The 20,950-nt window shown below is 40.7% G+C and overlaps 2 protein-coding genes across 2 annotated transcripts; both read right to left on the reverse strand.

Moving 5' to 3' along the window:
- Window positions 1–960: 960 nt before the first annotated feature.
- Window positions 961–20,909, reverse strand: LOC139454906 (zinc finger protein 721-like). The gene is made up of 2 exons (XM_071236512.1): window positions 20,821–20,909; window positions 961–6,203 (listed from the first exon to the last, which is right to left on the reverse strand). The coding sequence occupies exon 2, from the start codon at window positions 6,064–6,066 to the stop codon at window positions 1,540–1,542; it is 4,527 nt and encodes a 1,508-aa protein (XP_071092613.1). The 5' UTR covers window positions 6,067–6,203; window positions 20,821–20,909; the 3' UTR covers window positions 961–1,539.
- Window positions 14,264–16,339, reverse strand: LOC139454907 (zinc finger protein 791-like). Its single transcript, XM_071236513.1, has one exon. It carries the CDS (start codon window positions 16,337–16,339, stop codon window positions 14,264–14,266), a length of 2,076 nt encoding a protein of 691 aa, XP_071092614.1.
- Window positions 20,910–20,950: the final 41 nt, after the last annotated feature.

The raw sequence follows: 20,950 nt of genomic DNA on the forward strand, positions 1-20,950 counted from the left end.
CACGTTATAGTGCAAGTATTCGTGACAAAAAACGCATGATGTCCGAAAACCTATGCTGGTGAAAGCTCTGATCGAAAACAGGACAATCCGCGGCAATTGTCCAGTTTTCGATCATACTTTTCGGCGTGGTTTTTTTTTTTTTAAATTATTTAATTTTTACGCGGAAGATGATTTTTTCCGAGGACTACTGTTTTAAAAAAGGCGATTTTCGGCGTTTCCGCGGAGATTTCACATCCCTGATATATATACGTCTTTGGTACAACACTGGTCACGTCCTCATGGGTGTCACAAAAGTAGTAAATGTCTAAGACCTGCATCACTTCGGGCTTTCCTCCCACATTATGCACATGAAGCGGATACGCCATGATGTTACTGAACTACTGTTCAAAGTGAAGCTGAAGCCACATCACTCACTCACAATCATGTGAAATTGGTTTTCTGTCTTCCATCTCCCTGAGGCAAGGGAGTTCTCTGACTCTAAAAGTCCAGTTTCCACTCTTGCCAAACTAGGCTGGAATTTCTGGGTTCGATCGTAGCCCTACCAGTAGCTATTACAAGTTATGTCCCTTTCTATGCCCCTCCTATTGACCAATCAGATTCCACCTCTGATATCACTTGCATTTGCAACAAACAAAATGGCGGCATATAGTATACTGTAATAACATGGCTCTTACTTCGCAAAGCGCATCAAATAAGGTGAGCACCTTCATTAAAAACATGAAAAAATTTGAAAAACATCTTTTGGCGCTAAGTTGATGGTACACATGTTTAGCAAATCTTGCAATCTGCCAAAAGCTGAAAGGACCGTATGTTGATTTTGTTACGCGATTTTGATTGGACTATGCATAGACTCATTAGTCCAGCCAAAATATAACTCCATAATTCCAGCCTAGTTCGGCAAGGATGGAAACTGGATTTTGATAGTCAGTTAATTCCCTTGCCTCAGGAAGATGTCTGTCTTCATGTCATATGTCCATGTGAGTCTGTCTAAAACCAATTAATAAATAGGGAATCTCACCCTTGTGTTGTTTGATAACAAATATAAGTACACAAATCAATGAAAGTTGAATACTTTGAGTGAGTGAGTTTAACGCCGCTTTTAAAAGTATTCCAGTTCTATCGCGGCGTGTCAGCTTAATGTGGGAGGAAAGCCCGAATTGATGCAGGTCTCAGACGTTTACCACTTCTGTGAAACCCACGAGCACGGGCATGGTGGTGACAAACACATACCACAAGACGTTAGAAGAAGAAGGTACTTGTAGATACACTGCCTGGCACTCGGCAGTAAGGGGATAAAACAAGGACTTGTTGGCTCAAAGTCTGCATACTGTGTCTTGAGTTGGTTATTCATGTTATACTGCGACCTGGCATGTCAGTGGGCTGGCACTGTAAAATTAGCATTAGCACACCCACATGCACACACGTTATTATAGTATTTCATGACAATGTGCTTGTCTGTGACACCTGATATGTTTCTGCCAGATACTAAATAGTTTCAACCCTTCTGACAGTCTCTATTTTGACTTTGTCTTTGTCTCCTTATTCTTTGTCTTCTTGGTCTTTTTCTTCTTTGTCTTTGTCTTGTGTGTCTTGTGAGTCTTCTTTGTCTTTGACTCTGTCTTCTTTGTCTCCTTTGTCTTCTGTGTCTTCTTTGTCTCCTTTGTCTTCTGTGTCTTCTTTGTCTTTGACTCTTTCTTCTTTGTCTTTGTCTCCTTTATCTTTTCCTTTGCCTTTGTCTTTCTTTTTGACCCTGTCTCCTTTGTCTGTGTCTTCTTTGTCTTTGACTCTGTCTTCTTTGTCTTTGTCTCCTTTGTCTTCTGTGTCTTCTTTGTCTTCTGTGTCTTTGACTCTTTCTTCTTTGTCTTTGTCTCCTTTATCTTTTCCTTTGCCTTTGTCTTTCTTTTTGACCCTGTCTCCTTTGTCTTTGTCTTCTTTGTCTTTGACTCTGTCTTCTTTGTCTTTGTCTCCTTTGTCTTCTGTGTCTTCTTTGTCTTCTGTGTCTTTGACTCTGTCTTCTTTGTCTCCTTTGTCTTCAGTGTCTTCTTTGTCTTTGACTCTTTCTTCTTTGTCTTTGTCTCCTTTATCTTTTCCTTTTCCTTTGTCTTTCTTTTTGACCCTGTCTCCTTTGTCTTTGTCTTCTTTGTCTTTGACTCTGTCTTCTTTGTCTTTGTCTCCTTTGTCTTCTGTGTCTTCTTTGTCTTCTGTGTCTTTGACTCTGTCTTCTTTGTCTCCTTTGTCTTCAGTGTCTTCTTTGTCTTTGACTCTTTCTTCTTTGTCTTTGTCTCCTTTATCTTTTCCTTTGCCTTTGTCTTTCTTTTTGACCCTGTCTCCTTTGTCTTTGTCTTCTTTGTCTTTGACTCTGTCTTCTTTGTCTCCTTTGTCTTCAGTGTCTTCTTTGTCTTTGACTCTGTCTTCTTTGTCTGTGTCTTCTTTGTCTTTGACTCTGTCTTCTTTGTCTTTGTCTCCTTTGTCTTCTTTGTCTCCTTTGTCTTCTGTGTCTTCTTTGTCTTCTTTGTCTTTATCTTCTTTGTCTTTTCCTTTGCCTTTGTCTTTCTTTTTGACTCTGTCTCCTTTGCCTTTATCTTCTTTGTCTTTTCCTTTGCCTTTGTCTCCTTTGTCTTTCTTTTTGACTCGGTCTCCTTTGTCTTTGTCTTCTTTGTCTGTGTTTTTTCCTTTGTCTTTGCCTTTGCTTTTGTCTTTGTCTTTGCCTCCGCAGTGTTTCCTTCTGTGAGTCTGTAAAGAACATGCCTGGGTAAATGAATTCCCACAGTCCTTGCATTTATAAGGCTTCTCACCTGTGTGACACCTCATGTGTCGCTTCAGGTCCCATGGTTGTATAAATGCTTGGTCACACTCACTGCACTCATAAGGCTTGTGTTTACTGTGACACTTCATGTGTCTCTCCAAGTCAGGTAGTCTTGTGAAAGATTTCTCACACTTACTACATTTAGTAGGCTTATCTTTGCTATGTGATGCCAGCATGTGATCCCGCAAGCTGCCTGACTGTAAATATGCTTTTCCACATTCACTACACTGAAATGGCCTGACATCAGCATGAGACCTTGCATGTCTCGCCAGGGTGCCTGCTTGTGCAAATGATCTCCCACACTCACTACATTCAAAAGGTTTGTCACCACTGTGACACCTTACATGTCTTTCTAAGTCAGATGGTCGTAGAAATGCTTTCGAACATTCATTACATCGATGGGACTTGACGCCAGGCTGATTATGGCAACGTATCATGTGTCTTTGCAGATGATAAGAAGTCGTAAATGCCTCATCACACCTATTGCACTTATGAGGACAGGTTCCACTGTGAGTCCTCGCGTGTATTCGTAAAGATTCTGATTGTGCGAATGATTTTCCACAGTCACTACACCGATATGGTTTGTCCCCAGTGTGACCTCTCATGTGTCTCTTGAGGTGATTCGATCGTGAAAAAGTTTTCCCACACACCTTGCAGAGAAAAGGCTTCTCACCACTGTGACATCTCATGTGGGTCCGCAGAGTTCCCGACTCTGTGAATGTTTTCCCACACACACTGCACAGATAGGGTTTGACTCCACTGTGACTCCTCAGGTGTGCGTTAAGGTTTGATGTTTGTGCGAAGGTTTTCCCGCACTGACCACAACGATAAGGCCTGATTCCGCTGTGGCCCCTCATATGTCTCCTAAGATCACTTGTATTAGTGAATGATTTATCACACTCACCACAATGTGTCGGCTTGGTATCTTTGTGACTCTTCTTGTGTTTTTTTAACTCAATTAATGAGGTAAATTCTTGGTCACACTTCATGCACCGTAATGGCTTGGCGCTGCTGTGACTCTTCTTGTGTTCTTTTAACTCAATTAATGAGGTAAATTCTTGGTCACACTTCATGCACCGTAATGGCTTGGTGCTACTGTGACTCTTCTTGTGTTGTTTTAATTCACCTGATGAAGTAAATTCTTGGTCACACTCTCTGCACTGTAATGCTTTAGCGCTACTGTGACTCTTCTTGTGCTTTTTCAGGACACTGGCTGAAGAAAATTCTTTATCACACTCTTCGCACTGAAATGGCTCGGTACAAATATTACTCTTGCGTTTCCGCAGAATTCTTTTTGAAATCATATCTTGATCAAACTTCACTGGCTTGGCACTACTGTGACTCTTTTTGTGTTTTTTCAGGACACTGGATGAAGAAAATTCTTGGTCACACTCTTCGCACTGTAATGGCTTTGTACTACTGTGACTCTTCTTGTGTTTTTTCAGGACACTGGATGAAGAAAATTCTTGGTCACACTCTTCGCACTGTAATGGCTCGGTACGACTGTTACTCTTGCGTTTTCGCAGAATTCTTGATGAAATAATTTCTTGATCAAACTTCACTTGTTTGGCCCTACTGTGACTCTTTTTTTGTGTCTGTAGGTCACTGGATGTAGTAAATTCTTGATCACTCTCTCCGCTCTGTAATGGCTTGGCAACACAGGAACTCTTCTTTTGTTTCTGCAGATCACTTGATGAATCAAATTCTTGATCACTCTCTCCGCTCTGTAATGGCTTGGCAACACAGGAACTCTTTTTTTGTTTCTGCAGATCACTTGATGAATCAAATTCTTGATCACTCACTCCGCTCTGTAATGGCTTGGCAACACAGGAACTCTTCTTTTGTTTCTGCAGATCACTTGATGAATCAAATTCTTGATCACTCTCTCCGCTCTGTAATGGCTTGGCAACACAGGAACTCTTCTTTTGTTTCTGCAGATCACTTGATGAATCAAATTCTTGATCACTCTCTCCGCTCTGTAATGGCTTGGCAACACAGGAACTCTTCTTGTGTTTCTGCAGGTCACTGGATGTAGTAAATTCTTGATCACTCTCTCCGCTCTGTAATGGCTTGGCAACACAGGAACTCTTTTTTTGTTTCTGCAGATCACTTGATGAATCAAATTCTTGATCACTCTCTCCGCTCTGTAATGGCTTGGCAACACAGGAACTCTTCTTGTGTTTCTGCACATCACTTGATGAATCAAATTCTTGATCACTCTCTCCGCTCTGTAATGGCTTGGCAACACAGGGACTGTTAACGTGGTTCTGCAGGTCACTTGATGAATCAAATTCTTGATCACTCTCTCCGCTCTGTAATGGCTTGGCAACACAGGGACTGTAAATGTGGTTCTGCAGGTCACTTGAGGAAGCAAATTCTTGATCACACTCTCCGCACTGTAATGGCTTGGCACCACTGTGACTCTTCTTGTGTATCTCCAGGTCACTTGACGAGGTAAATACTTCATCACACTCTCCGCAAGGCAAAGGCTTAACATCACTGTGAGTCTTTGAGTGCTTCTGCAGGTAACTTAATGATGTAAATTCTTTAACACACTCTTCACACTGAAAAACCTCTACATCCCTGTGATTGTTGGTGTGCTCTTGCAGGTCACTTGATGAGGTAAATACTTCATCACACTCTCCGCAAGGCAAAGGTTTAACATCACAGTGAGTCTTTGAGTGCTTCTGCAGGTCACTTAATGATGTAAATTCTTTAACACACTCTTCACACTGAAAAACCTCTACATCCCTGTGATTGTTGGTGTGCTCTTGCAGGTCACTTGATGAGGTAAATACTTCATCACACTCTCCGCAAGGCAAAGGCTTAACATCACTGTGAGTCTTTGAGTGCTTCTGCAGGTCACTTAATGATGTAAATTCTTTAACACACTCTTCACACTGAAAAACCTCTAAATGCCTGTGATTATAAGTGTGCTCTTGCAGGTCACTTGATGAAGTAAATACTTCATCACACTCTCCGCAAGGCAAAGGCTTAACATCACTGTGAGTCTTTGAGTGCTTCAGCAGGTCACTTAACAAAGCAAATTCTTTAACACACTCTCCACATTGAAAAACCTCTACATCCCTGTGATTGTTGGTGTGCTCGTTCAGGTCACTTGATGAAGTAAATACTTTATCACACTTATTGCACAGATAAGGCTGTTGTTCCATATCACACTGAACAGTTTTTTCAGCATCACTTGTCTCCATCAACACTTTTTGACATGTGGTCATTTTAATTTGGTCTGCTTTCTCCATATTTGAATGATAGTTCAGTTTGCCTTCAGTTGGCCATCTCCTTTATCCCTTTATTTCATCATTGTTCATACACCTTCTTCCGTTGCATCCAAGAACTTCCAAGCGGAAACCCCACCTTATAACTGGTCACATGGGTACTGAAAAGGAAAATTAGAGTTTGAAACAGATAAAGAGATTGACTGAGACAAAGATGGTATCAATCACTTCCGTCCTTTAACCTTACCATTACCTTGAAACCTTGCTGACTTGATAAAGTGAGTGAGTATGGTTTTACGCCATTTTTATCAATATTTCAGCAATATCACGGCGGGGTACACCAGAAATGGGCTTCACACATTGTACCCATGTCGGGAATCGAACCTGGGTCTTCGGCGTGACGAGCGAACGCTGTCACCACTAGGCTACCCGACCGCCCCCTGACTTGATAAAGACCATATAAAGAGCATATTACTGAAAGTCTAATGGCATCACTTTTTGATTGGAAAACACATATCTGATGCAGTACAATTTAAAACCAGAAAATCCTATGTCTCTAGTTACCTTAATGAGAAAGTAACAATCGGTTTAGATATCATAACCAGTTGTGAAAACAATGTGCAACGCAAGACTACTTTTAGAAAGAAAGACCCATGTCTCAAGCTAAATCAAAACCTTTTATTATCCATACAGACATAAATAACTGAGTATGAAAAATCATTTGTTGCCCATGTGTAATTAGCCCTAGAAGGAATTCCGATCTCTGTGACCTCATCGGAGTGTGGAACTACTTTTTCATTCATTAGTGCTTTCTATGATAAACGTCAGCACATAACACACACTCCGGCGCAGTGGTGACTCAGCATAGCAACTCTGCCACAGGCTAATTTGCATATCACGTGACCGGACTTTTCTCTTGTTTGTAAACAAATGCGCTTTTTCAGAAATCAGTATAAATCGGACTAATGCAAGTAGTTGGGGCGCTTTACATATTGTTTTGCATAATCATATAGATATGCTACTACAACTGCGACAGTGAGTTGCATGCCAATATATATTTATACATCGAAGTGACCGTATCGCTAGCGCTCCGTTGGGCTTCGATGACAGCATGTGGAGCCGTACAACCAATGTAAACAAAGGATAACTACGCAAAAACAAGTAGATTTTCATGTTTTAGGATACTTTCTTAATGAACCGTAACCATTCTTTGACATTGTTTTATGAAAATGTGTAGACTTATCAAACATGAAACGGATGAAAAGCAAATGCAATATCTTGAATGGACTGTGAAAGATAGGACGAATCATCACATGGCGCTGGCCTGTGGCAGAGGTACTATGCTGGCTGCCGACCGCATGGAACTCTGGGTAGGAGAGTGCACATAACAATCTTGGTAGAATGAGATGATCTGTTTCTTTCAAGCAACTGACTGAAAAACAACTTCAAGTGACACTTTAGTGATTACTTGAATGCCGCTGAAAGATGTCTACTTGGCACTATTTCCATATGCACTCTGCTTGGAGGTGAGGTGAGGTGAAATGGGGTTTAACGTCGCATCCAAGATTATTGCACTTTTATAGCGACCTGCATGCACGTGTATGTGTGTGTGTGGCTGCTTGTACTAGTCCGGACTGATGCCGATTTATAGTGCTAGCACACTGAGATACCATGCCGCAGTTTAACATGAATACCCCACTCAGACACAGTATACTGACTCCGAGTCGACCAGTCCTTGTTTTAGCCCCTTAATGGCGAGCGCCAGACAGGGTCACAACAAGTACCATCTTTTGGTATGACGCGGCTGGGGATTGAACTCCGGACCTTCCACTCTCCGGCGGACGCTCTACCATTAGACCACGGAGGCAGTCCACTCTGCTTGGAGGTGAGATTGGTTTCACTCTCAAGTGGGGGTCAGGGCATCCATATACGACCTTCGCTTTGATCTATAGTTAGAATGAGCTGCTGTTGGGTAAATCCCAAGAAGCTTACATGCACTTTTGATTTGATTTCTACACTTCAGGTTTGTAGAACACATGTTATGTGAAGTATGACTTTTAAACAGGACATCCCATGCCTCTAGCTACCTTATTAATACAGGTCGATGAACTTCAGGTTTAATGACCTTTCCCTCAATTTCAACCAATCACATCTACCGTAACATTGACCTTTAATGAAGGTAAAAATATGAAGATCAGGGTAAGGATTGATCTTCTGCAACCCATGCTCATCATAAGGCGCTGCTCAGGATTGTCTGGTCAGGACTCAATTATTTACAGGCCGCCATCATATAGCTGCAATATAGTGTGTTGGTTTTGGTTTGGTTTGGTTTGTTGTTTAACGCCGCACTCAGCAATATTCCAATATTCAAGCATAGTCGCCTTTTACGGCAAGCATGGGTTCTTCACGGGCCTATAGAGTGTTGAGTTTAACTACAAACAAAACTTAAATTCCCACCTCTAAGGATGATATGCAGAACACTGATATACACTATTATTATAGACACTTCTTGAGTTAATATGCACATAATACATATTTGAGAAAAAACTGCTTTAAGAGTGAATCATTGACCTTCAATATTAATGCCAAGTACTTCAAGATTTCCAAGGATGACACGGCAAATAAACAAATATGATGCCCCAAGATCATGGCGCTGTTCAATGCAACAACAAAATGTTGACCTACTTCTGTTATCATAAGATTGTAATCTCTTGTCACACATTAGTACGCGTATTTCACCTTTACATAAACAATGATACTTTTGTAATTACTTTTTTACAACTGTCTGAAGCATAAGTATTTGTTCATGTTAGTAGCGGCAGTGTCTGTGCATGTCAAATGTTCATATCCTGCTCCTACATACAGATAACAGCAGGCTTCCCGTGAAGATCCAGGGTAGAATAGATCTTCAGCAACCCATGCTTGCCGTAAAAGGCGACTATGCTTGTCATAGCGAGATCGGGTGGTCCGGCTCGCTGACTTGGTTGATGCATGTCATCATATCCCAATTGCGTGGATCGATGCTCAGTTATTGGATTGTCTAGTCCAGACTCAATTATTTACATACTGCCGTCATATGGCTGGAATATTGTTGATTAACAACAAACAAACATAGGACAAATGGAAATGAAATTGACTGAATGACTTTCAAAGTGACCTTGACATTTAATACAATGATAATATGATATGTGTTAAGTTAGTTACTTAACAGTTCATATTAACAGATGTCAAAAACTGTTGATTTTTTTTCATGGTTTTATCCATAATTTCCTGCAATTTGAACTGTTCATAATTGTGACCATGAACTGTCTTGTGACCATGACCTTATGTGGGATCACCCAAACGTTGATGCAGTCAAATCCCGCTTCAGAGATTGGTTTCATTAAATTCCAATTTTTCTTGTTCTCAAACCTCTTTGGGGCCCAAATTCAATCATAATTACCCAGGTGTATGTAGTGAGTGAGCGAGTTTGGTTTTACGCCGCTATTAGCAATATTCCAACAATATCACAGTTGGGGACACCAGAAATGGGCTTCATTGTACATTGAACAGGGTCTATGTCAGGAATCGAACCCAGGACTTTAGTGTGACGAGCGAAAGCCACTAGACTACCCGCAAACCCCTCATGTCAATCACTGGATTGGTTCAGACTCGATTATTCACAGACCGCCGTCATATACCTGGAATATTGCTGAGTGCGGCGTTAAAAAAAGAAAAAGAAAAAAAAGGAAGCCAGGAGTGATGTAGGTGTCAGATGGGTACCATTTGGTGAAAACCACGAGCACGGCTACGTTGCTGACAAACCTAGACACATAAAGCATGAAACATCGTCTCCTCACGGGGGCTGCTTAAACAAAACTGTTGACCACCTGCTTAGTAGAATCAGCAACCTAAGTGAACCAAGCATGCCAAGTGAGTGAGTGAGTGAGTTGGGTTTAACCCTGGTTTTTAAAAGTATTCCAGTTATATCACGGCCTGTCAGCTTAATGTTGGAGGAAAGCCCGAAATGATGCAGGTCTCAGATGTTTAACACTTCGGTGAAACCCACAAGCACGGGTATGGTGCTGACAAACCTAAAAACATAATCGGGGCGAACCGGGATTCGAACCCACAATCATGCCCAAGGGACGCAACTCTGCACAGCGAATCGCGGCACCTTAGACGACTGGGCCACCTGTGCCCCCCAGAGCATGCCAAGAGATAATAAAGCACACATCGTGTTGTTGATTTTTTGTGTAATTGGACATCTGGAGTCACCTCCACAGAAAACTGTGTTAACCCTGAGGCGAGGTGGGGGAAATGGGGTTTAATGTTGTGTTCAGGATTATTGCACTTACATAGCACTATGGCTGCTTGTACTAGTCTGGAATAATGCCGAGTTGATAGTCCTAGCCCACTGAGATACCATGCCACAGCTTAACATGAATACCCCACTCAGTCTCCGAGTACCATCTGTGTTTTGGTATGATTTGTTTGTTTGTTTGTTGTTTAACGCCGCACTAAGCAATATTCCAGCTATATATCAGTCTCTAAACAATTGAGTCTGGACCAGACAATCGTTTTGGTATGACGCAGCCGGGGATTGAACCCTGACCTTCTGCTCTCCGGACACTCTATCCACTATGCCACAGAGAGTCACAAATCATAAAATTAACTCTTTGCAAATGAAAAGCACCACAGAACACAAACATACCATTCGTTCTGCATACTTTTGGGTGTAGATGCCATGCTATACATGGGGTGGCCACATCTGATGGCATTTCATACACACATTGTCTACCGTAACAAATTGATTTGGTTGTTAGAGTGAAATAAGTCATGGTTTACATATGGTGTTTGTGATTTCTTTGGTGGAACTCAACCCCTCCACACTGAAGTATAAAGTTACAGATGGAACTCCGACTTTTTAAAAATCCTGATATGCAAGCTTCATGCAGAGAGGAACCGCATTGGAGTAAAAAGATCTCAGTACTGGTACTGGAAGTTTTTCACAGATTTCGTATGATATCTTAGTTTTCCATTTTAATGTTACACATCATGATCATTTCAACATGCTGAGGTCACTCAAATTATGGTAGATACTAGTTGTGTGTTTACCACTTTGATGAAACCTACAAGCATAGGTATGGTGCTGACAAACCTAGAAACATAATCAAGGCAATCGGAAATTCGAACCCACAACCATAGGTTTCTGGGCCCCATTCCCCAAAGCGATCTTAGTGCTAAGGTGATTGTAACTCCCAACACTGACTTACGACAGTCGTAGCGCTAAAATTGCTTTGTGGAACAGGGCCTTGGTGTGTCCAAAGGATGCAACTCCGAAGAGTCAATTGCGACGGCATGGCAAGCTGTGCCCCCAATCCCAAAACAGCATAGGTTCTTCACCATTACTAGGCATTAAGCATGTTTAGTGGAGAGAGGCGTGTTGATTGTCAACCAGCTCCTCTGCCTTTCTTAAATCAGTAGAAACAATGACAAAGATTGTCAAGAAACCTTTATTTGCAACATACACACATAAGAGAAGAAATATACATTGGTTGTAGATTCTATAAGACAGGTAACCATAGTAACTGAGGTAAATGTTTTCAAGGATATCATTGTTATTTTAGCCTACAAGGTCTGGGAACAAACTGTTTAAATGATTATAAGAAATATGGATGATACTACACACTACTGGTATGCCTGGCAAAGCCTCAATTATTTACAGGCCACTTTGACAATGGTGTTTGTGGCGAAAAAAAACGCAGCAGTACACATATGTTGTATGTATAATGTATTTAGCACTGATATTTACATCCTACACAACATGGATCCCATCTAAAAATCAAGACTCACATGCACATGTAGGCTACATAATGCCTACAAAGATACAACACAAAGTTATCAGTAAAGCAAGTTCTAGGAGTGAGTAAGTTGGGTTTAAGGCTGCTTTGAACAGTATTCCAGTTATATCCTGGCCTGTCAGCTTAATGTGGGAGGAAAGCCCGAAGTGATGCAGGTCTTAGACGTTTACCACTTCAGTGAAACCCACGAGCACGGGTATGGTCTGACAAACCTAGAAACATAATCGGGGCGAACCGGGATTTGAACACACAATCATAGGTTTCTGGCATGCCCAAGGGATGCAACTCTGCACAGCGAATTACGGCGCCTTAGACGACTGGGCCACCCGTGCCCCCTCAATGTAATGGAAGGATAAACTTGCCAAAGAGGCTGACAGAGCATTTTTCTAATATCTGAACATGAGCAAGTATTTGACCAGAGCTTATTTTCATTGGAGATGTACATAAAAACATAACATTACAAACATATTGTAAACTATTCAACATCGGTCACAGACCTAGTCATACTTCAATTTCATTTGAAGTACAAAAAAATCAACCTTTTTTTACTCATTATTTAGATCATGTGAGGTGTTTGCAAGTCTAAGGAAGAAAAAGGCTACTTGACAAACATTTGAACATGTCTGATAATATATATTCCAATATTTTAAAGTTTTCTGCAACTTCAAAATTTGATATTTTCAGTGGACCAAAGAAGGCCCATATCATACCTCCTTTTCTTTGTAAAAAGAGCAAAACAACAATGAATTTCTAACAAATTTCATTTCATAATCCTTAAAAAGCAAGGTGTAGAATGATAACTACTAAATGACGGTGACTGACTCAGCCTGTTCGTGTTTTCATTGAAGCCAAAAAAAATGTTTGGCACAATGTACAGTTATGCATCAGTGTTCAATGAATGGGTGTCCCGCCCCACTATTTGATCTTGGTTATCCAGTTACAAATTCACAGCCTCACTTAGTGCGTTATAATCTCCAATCTATTACTGTATTCAAGACATAATAAGCGCCCAGCTCTAATGAGCAGCCACAGCGATATTTGCTAATATATTGGCTAGTGAACAATCCCAATTAGCACCCCTTCCGATTGATCAATGTACAAGAGACTCATTTATTCGTGCATAATACGCACTCATGTGTTATATGCACCCTTAATTATGGGCAATTAAATTCTGGAAAATAAATCTGTCGTGAATAATACACAATTGTTTCTTTTGTATCATTTCAGGCTGTCAGCATAAACCACAAAATTTACGATCTTTCAACTCTTTTTTTTCACACAAATAATATACTAATAAGAGTCCCCTTTTTCTAATTTTGAAAGCACCCTGGGCGCTTATTACGTCAAATACAGTATGATAAATGCCTGGACCCATTTATCCCAAAAGCTTTGTTTGGAATCGATTCGAATGACAACACTATAAGTAGATCCCAATAAACTCACACCATTCTTCATGATTGAAACTTGTGGCAATACCAGAACTTGACTGATGTTTTGCATGCTGTTTTTCATAAAACAATAATGTCTTGTAAGGACTTCACTCCATCGGTTCTACTTTTGAGTACAGCAACTTTGCTGGCTGAACTCACATTTAGCATGTTCAGTTAATGCAGTTTGATTTTGATTGGGTACTGATCAGAAGCACAAGTGTGAGAGAGAGTGAGTTGGGTTTAACGCCGCTTTTAACAGTATTCCAGTTATATTGAGGCATGTCAGCTTAATGTGGGAGGAAAGCCCGAAGTGATGCAGGTCTCAGATGTTTACCACTTTGGTGAAAACCACGAGCACGGGTATAGTGTTGACAAACCTAGAAACATAATCAGGGCGAACCGGGATTCGAACCCACAATCATAGGTTTCTGGAGTGCCCAAGGGACGCAACTCTGCACAGCGAATCGCGCACCTTAGACGACTGGGCCACCCGTGCCCCCCGGTCCCTACTGGTAATATGTTAGTCCTGTAAAGCAATGAAATGGAGTGTACTGTATTGTAAGACTGATAATGACTATAATAATAGGACCTTTATCATGTTTATATTTCTTGTCACGAACTTGTACAATGGTTATCATTGTGCATCCCTCGGGATACAATATATTTTAATGTATATGCAATAATTTTGTGCGTACTGGACGAACGTCTGTATAAGTCGGATACAATGACTTGGTCCTCGAGCTAGTGGAAAGGTCATAGACTGCATTCATATGCAAGGGACGTGATGTCACAGACATTCCCACACGCCTTTCTCCACCAATGTCTGCTCGGGAAGCTTGTGTAAATTGTAAATAAAAGCATTCTTATCACTGATAAAGCTTTCTTGTATAAATGTTAACACTCAATATGTAACATGCTTAATAATAGTACATAATTTTGCAGATGCTTTCACTGTTTGACTTGACTGTGACACTTCATATGCAACTGAAGATGACCTGATGTGTCAAACTCTTTGCCACACTCGCCACACTCATAGGGATTCGCTTCACTGTGAATCATCATGTGTCTATGCAGTAAACTGGATTTTGTAAATTCTTTCCCACACTTGCTGCAACGAAATGGTCTGTCTCCACTGTGAGTGCTCATGTGTGTTTGCAAGTGACCCGGTTCTGTAAATGTGTCCCCACACTCATTACACTCAAGGGGCTTGTCTCCAACATGTGTGCTCACGTGTGTCTGTAGGCAATCTGAATCTGTATACGTTTTCTCCTCACGATATAAGGGCTTGTCTGCAGTGTAATTCATAATGCGTGACTGCAGGTTACCGGATTCTGGAAATGTTTTCTTACGTTCTACGGGCTTCTCCACACTGTGACTCAAAATATGTATCTGCAGCTGATTTGATTCTGAAAATGTTTTCCCACACTCGCAACACTCAAAGGGCTTGTCTTCGCTATGATTCAACATGTGGGTCTGCAGGTTAAGTGATTCCATAAATGATTTCTCACACTCAAATGGCTTTTCTCCGCTGTGATTTAAAATGTTTGTCTGCAAGTTACTTGATTCTGTAAACGATTTCTCACACTCAAATGGCTTGTCTACACTGTGATTCAAAATGTGTGTCTGCAGGTGACTTGATTCGGTAAATGTTTTCCCACATTCATTACACTCAAATGGCTCATCTTCATTGTGAGTCATAACGTGTATCTGCAGCTGACTTGGTTCTTTAAATGTTTTCCCGCACATTTTGCACAGGTGAGCCTTACCTTTATTGTGACATCTCATGTGCCCCACCAGGTGGCCTGACTGTGTAAAAGATTTGCCACACTCAGTGCATTTATAAGGCTTGACTCCAGTGTGAAACCTCATGTGTATCTGGAGGCCACTTGATCGTGTGAATGTTTTTCCACACTCGCCACACTGATAGGGCTGGACGCCAGTGTGAGACCTCATGTGATTTTGCAGGTTACCTGATGTTGAAAATGCTTTCCTACACTCTGTACAGTGATATGGCTTGATTCCAGTGTGAGATCTCATATGAATATGTAGACTTCCTGATGTTGTAAACCCCTTCCCACACTCAGTACATTCATATGGTCTGACTCCGCTGTGAGACCTCATGTGAATCTGTAATTCGTTTGTTGTTATAAAATCTTTCCCGCACTCGCCACACACATGAGGCTTGACACCGCTATGATACACCATGTGTCTCTTCAGGCTCATGGATGCCTTAAATGCTTTGTCACACTTACTGCACTGATAAGGCTTGACTCCGCTGTGACATCTGATGTGGGTCTGCAGGGTACTTGAACGTGAAAATGTCTTCCCACACTCACTACACAGATATGGACGGACTCCACTGTGGCAACTCATGTGTCTCCGCAGGTCATTTGACCTTGTAAATTCCTTCCCACACTCCCTACACATATATGGCTTTGGTGTACTTTGACGTTTTACAGGGCCTTTTGGGGTACCTGACCCTGTCAATGCTTTCCAAAACTCACTAGACTGAAATGGCTTGACGCGAAGGTGACTCCTCTTGTGTCTCTTCTTGTCACTTGACTTGGAACCTTCTTTCTTACCATCACCACTCCCATCAGGAATCATTCCACTCTCGTACTCAATGTCGGTCTTACAATCGCTTGTTTCCATGGATGCGTTGTCCTCATCGGTCTTCCCATCACTTTTTGCTATGGATGCATTGTCCTCGCCTGTCCTACAATCACTTGTTTCCATGGATGCACTGTCCTCGTCAGTCTTATCATCACTTGATTCTATGGATGCGTTGTCCTCATCTGTTTTATCATCACTTCTAGCTATGGATGCGGTGTCCTTGTCTGTCTTATCATCACTGGTCCCTATGGATGCGTTGTCCTCGTCGGTCTTATCATCACTGGTTTCAATGAATGCCACGCCCTTCTCTGTGTTATCATCACTTGTTTCTATGGATGCTTTCTCACATCCATTCTTCATGTCTGTTTTAGAAGCTTTCTTCCTCGTCCGTAATTGGTTTTGTTTCTCCATGATAAAGTCCTAGTCAAACTGCCTCATGGAATCAGGATCAATGTCAAATTGCCACACCTTTCACTTCTTCATGTGACTTTGTCAGATGTTTCCATAAGCATAAGAACACCCTGTAGAAACCCAATGTTACAAAGGTCACATGGGAACACACCTAAAAAGGAAAAAAGAAATTCGTGTAGGAATTGTCCTCAATGAGAATAAGAGTCTATGAGCATGAGGAAACATGTAAAAATATGTGATATTACTGATAAGAAAATGGTATGTCATAATGGGAATTATCACCGAGTTCAAACAAAGTGCCTGTGACACGCAAATTTTGGAAAAAATGTATAATTTATCGACAATTGAGATTTTTTTAAAAGGTCTAGGTTCTTAACATGCTTATATTCAGAAGTATCATACGATGCATTCAGAGCAAAATTATAGTTCCCTTCTCTTCATTGGAACTCTATCAGTAAAAGCGAATGAGATCAGTTATAATCATAGTTACCATGTTTAATGACAATTGTTGTAGACTTGGTGCCGAGCATAAATCCCTGTCAGTGTCAAATTATAAAAAAACAAAAACAATTGTCGTGATACTTGAACCAGCACTCTGTACAAATAGACAGTTAACAATAGGCAATATGTTCATATTTTAAGAACACCTTGCTTTAATCATGTTAGTTTATTAAGTCATCAGATCTTAAGAATGTAAGTTCTGGTACCAGTTCAGGGGATAATTATTCACCAAATGTTGGTGCATCTCAATACTTTGTGCCACAACACTGGTACCACATCAGTAGTTCCTGTATCGATACAAAGCAATGCATGCCTATACAAAAATATCAAAGGTGGCACATAAAATTGTTTATAAACTTATCGACATGAGGACTGCTGAATATTCCCAATCTTTTCAATGAAACATGTTGTGACCCATTTTGACTTTCTTCAACAGGCAACAGTTGACCTCACTGTTTGTTTGTTTGTTTGTTTATTGTTTTACACCACACTCAGCAATATTCCAGCTATATGATGGCAGTCGGTAAATTATTGAGTCTGGACCAGACAATCCAGTGATTTACATCATGAGCATCAGTCCACGCAATTGGGATCGATGACATGAATCAACCAAGTCAGCGAGTCTGACCACCCAATCCCGATAGTCGCCTTTTACGGCAAGCCTGGACCTATTCTACCCCAGATCTGACCTCACTGTCACATGCCCAGTGCAGCATAACTTTGGAACAGCAAGTCCAAGGCCTATACCTTAATCATGTTAATTTTAGCATTACCATTGAGCTTGAAATTTCTACATGTGAAACTGCAATCTCATTAAAATCAGATCTTAGTTCTCGCTTCCGCTGAACAAAGATCTGAGGACATCCCATTACGGGTCACTTCAGAACGACCTTTCATCCGACCAATCAGAGCATCACTTACCAGATTATGAAAGTGACTTCTAATCATGTAACCTCGAAAACTTAACTCCGAACGATAGTTACGGGTTTAACGACTGAACTTTAACGATGAAATATAGTGATAGCTAAATAGACAGATTTTTTATTCATGCACCGATTGTCTTTAAATGTAATATCCAGTTATGTATGACTGTTTAATAATCTCATACCAACTTCGACTGGAGTAGGTCCGATAGTTTTTTCAGATATTGTAGTAAACGTCGGTACCTTAAATTACCTTCCAGACTATAGACAAATTTGAAAGTAATCTTCATAAGCACCCCCTACTACAACCAAACCTTAACAAAGCAGTCATTATTTTCTTGTGTATTTTCCAGAATATATAATTGCCAGGTATTTATTATCCAAAAAGTTTTTATCGACGTTTCAACTATGACTGGTGGATATCTGGAAACAAATTAACTCATTGTGCATAGGTTAAATAAGCATCCCTCGTCACTTTTCTCGGGGCACTTATTTCATTGATTACCATAATTACGGTATATGTACTCATTCTCTGACAACAAAGGTTTGTTTCAAGGCGTCAATAGCAGCAATATGATCTTGGTTGCTGGAGTTGGTGCGATCTGTTCAGATGCCATGTTGCCGAAATTAATGTAAACAATATTGAACGAACACAATACAATTTGAAATAAAACTTATCATAAAAAAAAAAGCCATGTGAACAATGATCATTTTATAACCAAACTATTTTGCGTACTTCTTTTCAGATTTCAATTTTCAGAGCTTGTGGTAAAGTCTTTGCTCATAGTCTGCATTGGGAGTGCCGGACAGATGAACAGAAGGGCCAGTCCTTCCAGAGAAGAAGTTGCTTTAAGCAATATAGCCAAATTACCCCTATTTGGCCCCGCCCCTCAGCCCCACCATTTGTACAATTTTGAATCCTCACCACTTTTATTAAGGAAACACGACAAAATGCCAGGTACGCATATCACTGTGATTGAATGATGATGCATTCAGTAGGAAGGTAAGGTTTATTTTCTGTAAGTGCAATATATTACAGTTCGCAAGTATATTTTGTAGAAGGATAGGTTTATTTGTTGTTTAATGTTTCACTGTCGCAGTGATATTCCAACTACATGGAGGTGGTCTGTAAATAATCATCTTGACCCGAAAATCCAGTGACTTGCATCATGAGCATCAATCTATCAATTGGCATACTAAGACGCACATCAAGGGAGTCTGCAAATCCACCCAATCCTGTTAGTAGCCTCTTTATGACAAGCTTGGGTTTCTGAATACCAATTCTAGCCCAGATCTTCATGGGAGAGAAACTTAGATAAGAGAAAACAAATATTGTTTGTAAAAGTTGACATGTACATGATGTAATTCTTAAGAAATTTCATCGGCATTGAAAAAAAATGCATCAACATGATCAAAAGTAAAATATTCCTTAGAAATGTCTTACACACGTTTAGAACCACAAAATATGAAGATCCTCAAACAATGACCTCTCATCCAAGTGCATATGTGTAACAAGGTGAGGTGAGGTGAGATGGGGTTTAACGTCGCGTCCAAGATTATTGCACTTATATAGCGATGTGCATGCACGTGTTTGTGGCTGCTTGTACTAGTCCGGACTGATGCCGATTTAAAGTGCTAGCCCACTGAGATACCATGCCGCAGTTTAACATGAATAGCCCACTCAGACACAGTATACTGACTCCAAGCCGACCAGTCCTTATTTTAGCCCCTTAATACCGAGCGCCAGACAGGGTAACAAATACCATCTTTTAACGTCTTTTGGTATGCGGCCCCGGGGATCAAACTCCGGACCTTCCGCTCTCCGGGCGGATGCTCTACCACTAGACCACAGAGGCGGTCCACATATGTGTAACAAAGTGTACATGTGTCAAAAATGTCTTCATGTATATAGCCATAGATTCCTACAGAATAAGTACACATAACAGTGGTCGCATACTTCTATATTTTCAAGTTAAACTGGAAACTGCCACATTGTGTTCTATATTGGTACCTGTAAATAGAGTCCGACTAGACAGTCATTCTAACCAGTGTAGCCACCAGGAAAACAAAGAGCAAATTTTGAATGTTGTTTCATTAAAGTCAAATGGTGTTTTACCTGTACATGTATTCATGCATTTGATTTGCATCACATTTAGCATATGATCATAACAGTGTGTCAATTAGCTAGCAGTTTGTTTGTTTGTTGTTTAACGCCGCACTCATCAATATTCCAGCTATATGATGGCGGTCTGTAAAATAATCGAGTCTGGGCCGCACAATCCAGTGACTGACATCATGAGCATCGATCCATGCATGGGATCGATGACATCTATCAATCAAGTCAGCGAGTCTGACCACCCGATCCCATTAGACGTTTTTTATGACAAGCCTAGTCGCCTTTCACGGCAAGTATGGGTTGCTGAAGACCTATTCTACCCCAAAATCGTTATTTATTAGCTAGCAACAGACTATTACAATATTGAGTCTGATGCAGATTGTATATTAGGTACAGCAGGTGAACATCAGTGCCCGTTGCTTGATTACAGAGAGTGACCATCGTCCATCTATCAGTGGCTGTGTAAAAGGTGTAGCTATTTATTTGTTCCGCATTCCCAGTACTAGAAATTAAGAACATGTAGATCTTACACTTTTTTCATATTTATATTAACAAAAGTAGGAAAATATAAACTCTGGAGCCGAATGTTGTATTTGTACAGTGAAATTTAGCCAATCAATGATATTATAGGATTATGACTGCGTTTCATGGCGAGCATCAAACAATCACGAAAAAAATAGTTCCAGCCCAAGTATAATAATGTTGAAAAACAATGGAAAAAAAATACACACATCAATACCTTTCTCAAATTGCAGGTCATCAACGATAGCAGCCGGACCGGTAAAGAGGTATGGGTGCTCTAACCGCCAAAATTATTATGCACATAATGTCGGGTCAATCTCGGTCTGGAGAAGCCAAATTTGCCCGCACGGCCGCACTCTACTGATTTTTACAGTTAGTTTCTCGAACAGGAACATACATTAATCAGTCAGAAGTCTTACCTTTCTAAAATAACTGCAGGAGATTAGCGGTTAGATGAATAGATTTGATTAACGACCGTTGTCTCTTTGAATTTGTTTGTCGCAGGAATGGGCGAGCGTGAAGAAATGTCGAAGGGAGGTAACTCAATCT

Source organism: Haliotis cracherodii, unplaced genomic scaffold, assembly GCF_022045235.1.
Source record: "Haliotis cracherodii isolate W230 unplaced genomic scaffold, xgHalCrac1.p SCAF_11, whole genome shotgun sequence".
In the NCBI taxonomy this organism is placed as follows: domain Eukaryota; kingdom Metazoa; phylum Mollusca; class Gastropoda; order Lepetellida; family Haliotidae; genus Haliotis; species Haliotis cracherodii.

What these genes read in the sequence shown, in the direction of transcription:
- LOC139454906 (XM_071236512.1), bottom strand. Translation starts at nt 6,066, where the DNA reads ATGGAGAAAGCAGACCAAATTAAAATGACCACATGTCAAAAAGTGTTG.
- LOC139454907 (XM_071236513.1), bottom strand. Translation starts at nt 16,339, where the DNA reads ATGGAGAAACAAAACCAATTACGGACGAGGAAGAAAGCTTCTAAAACA.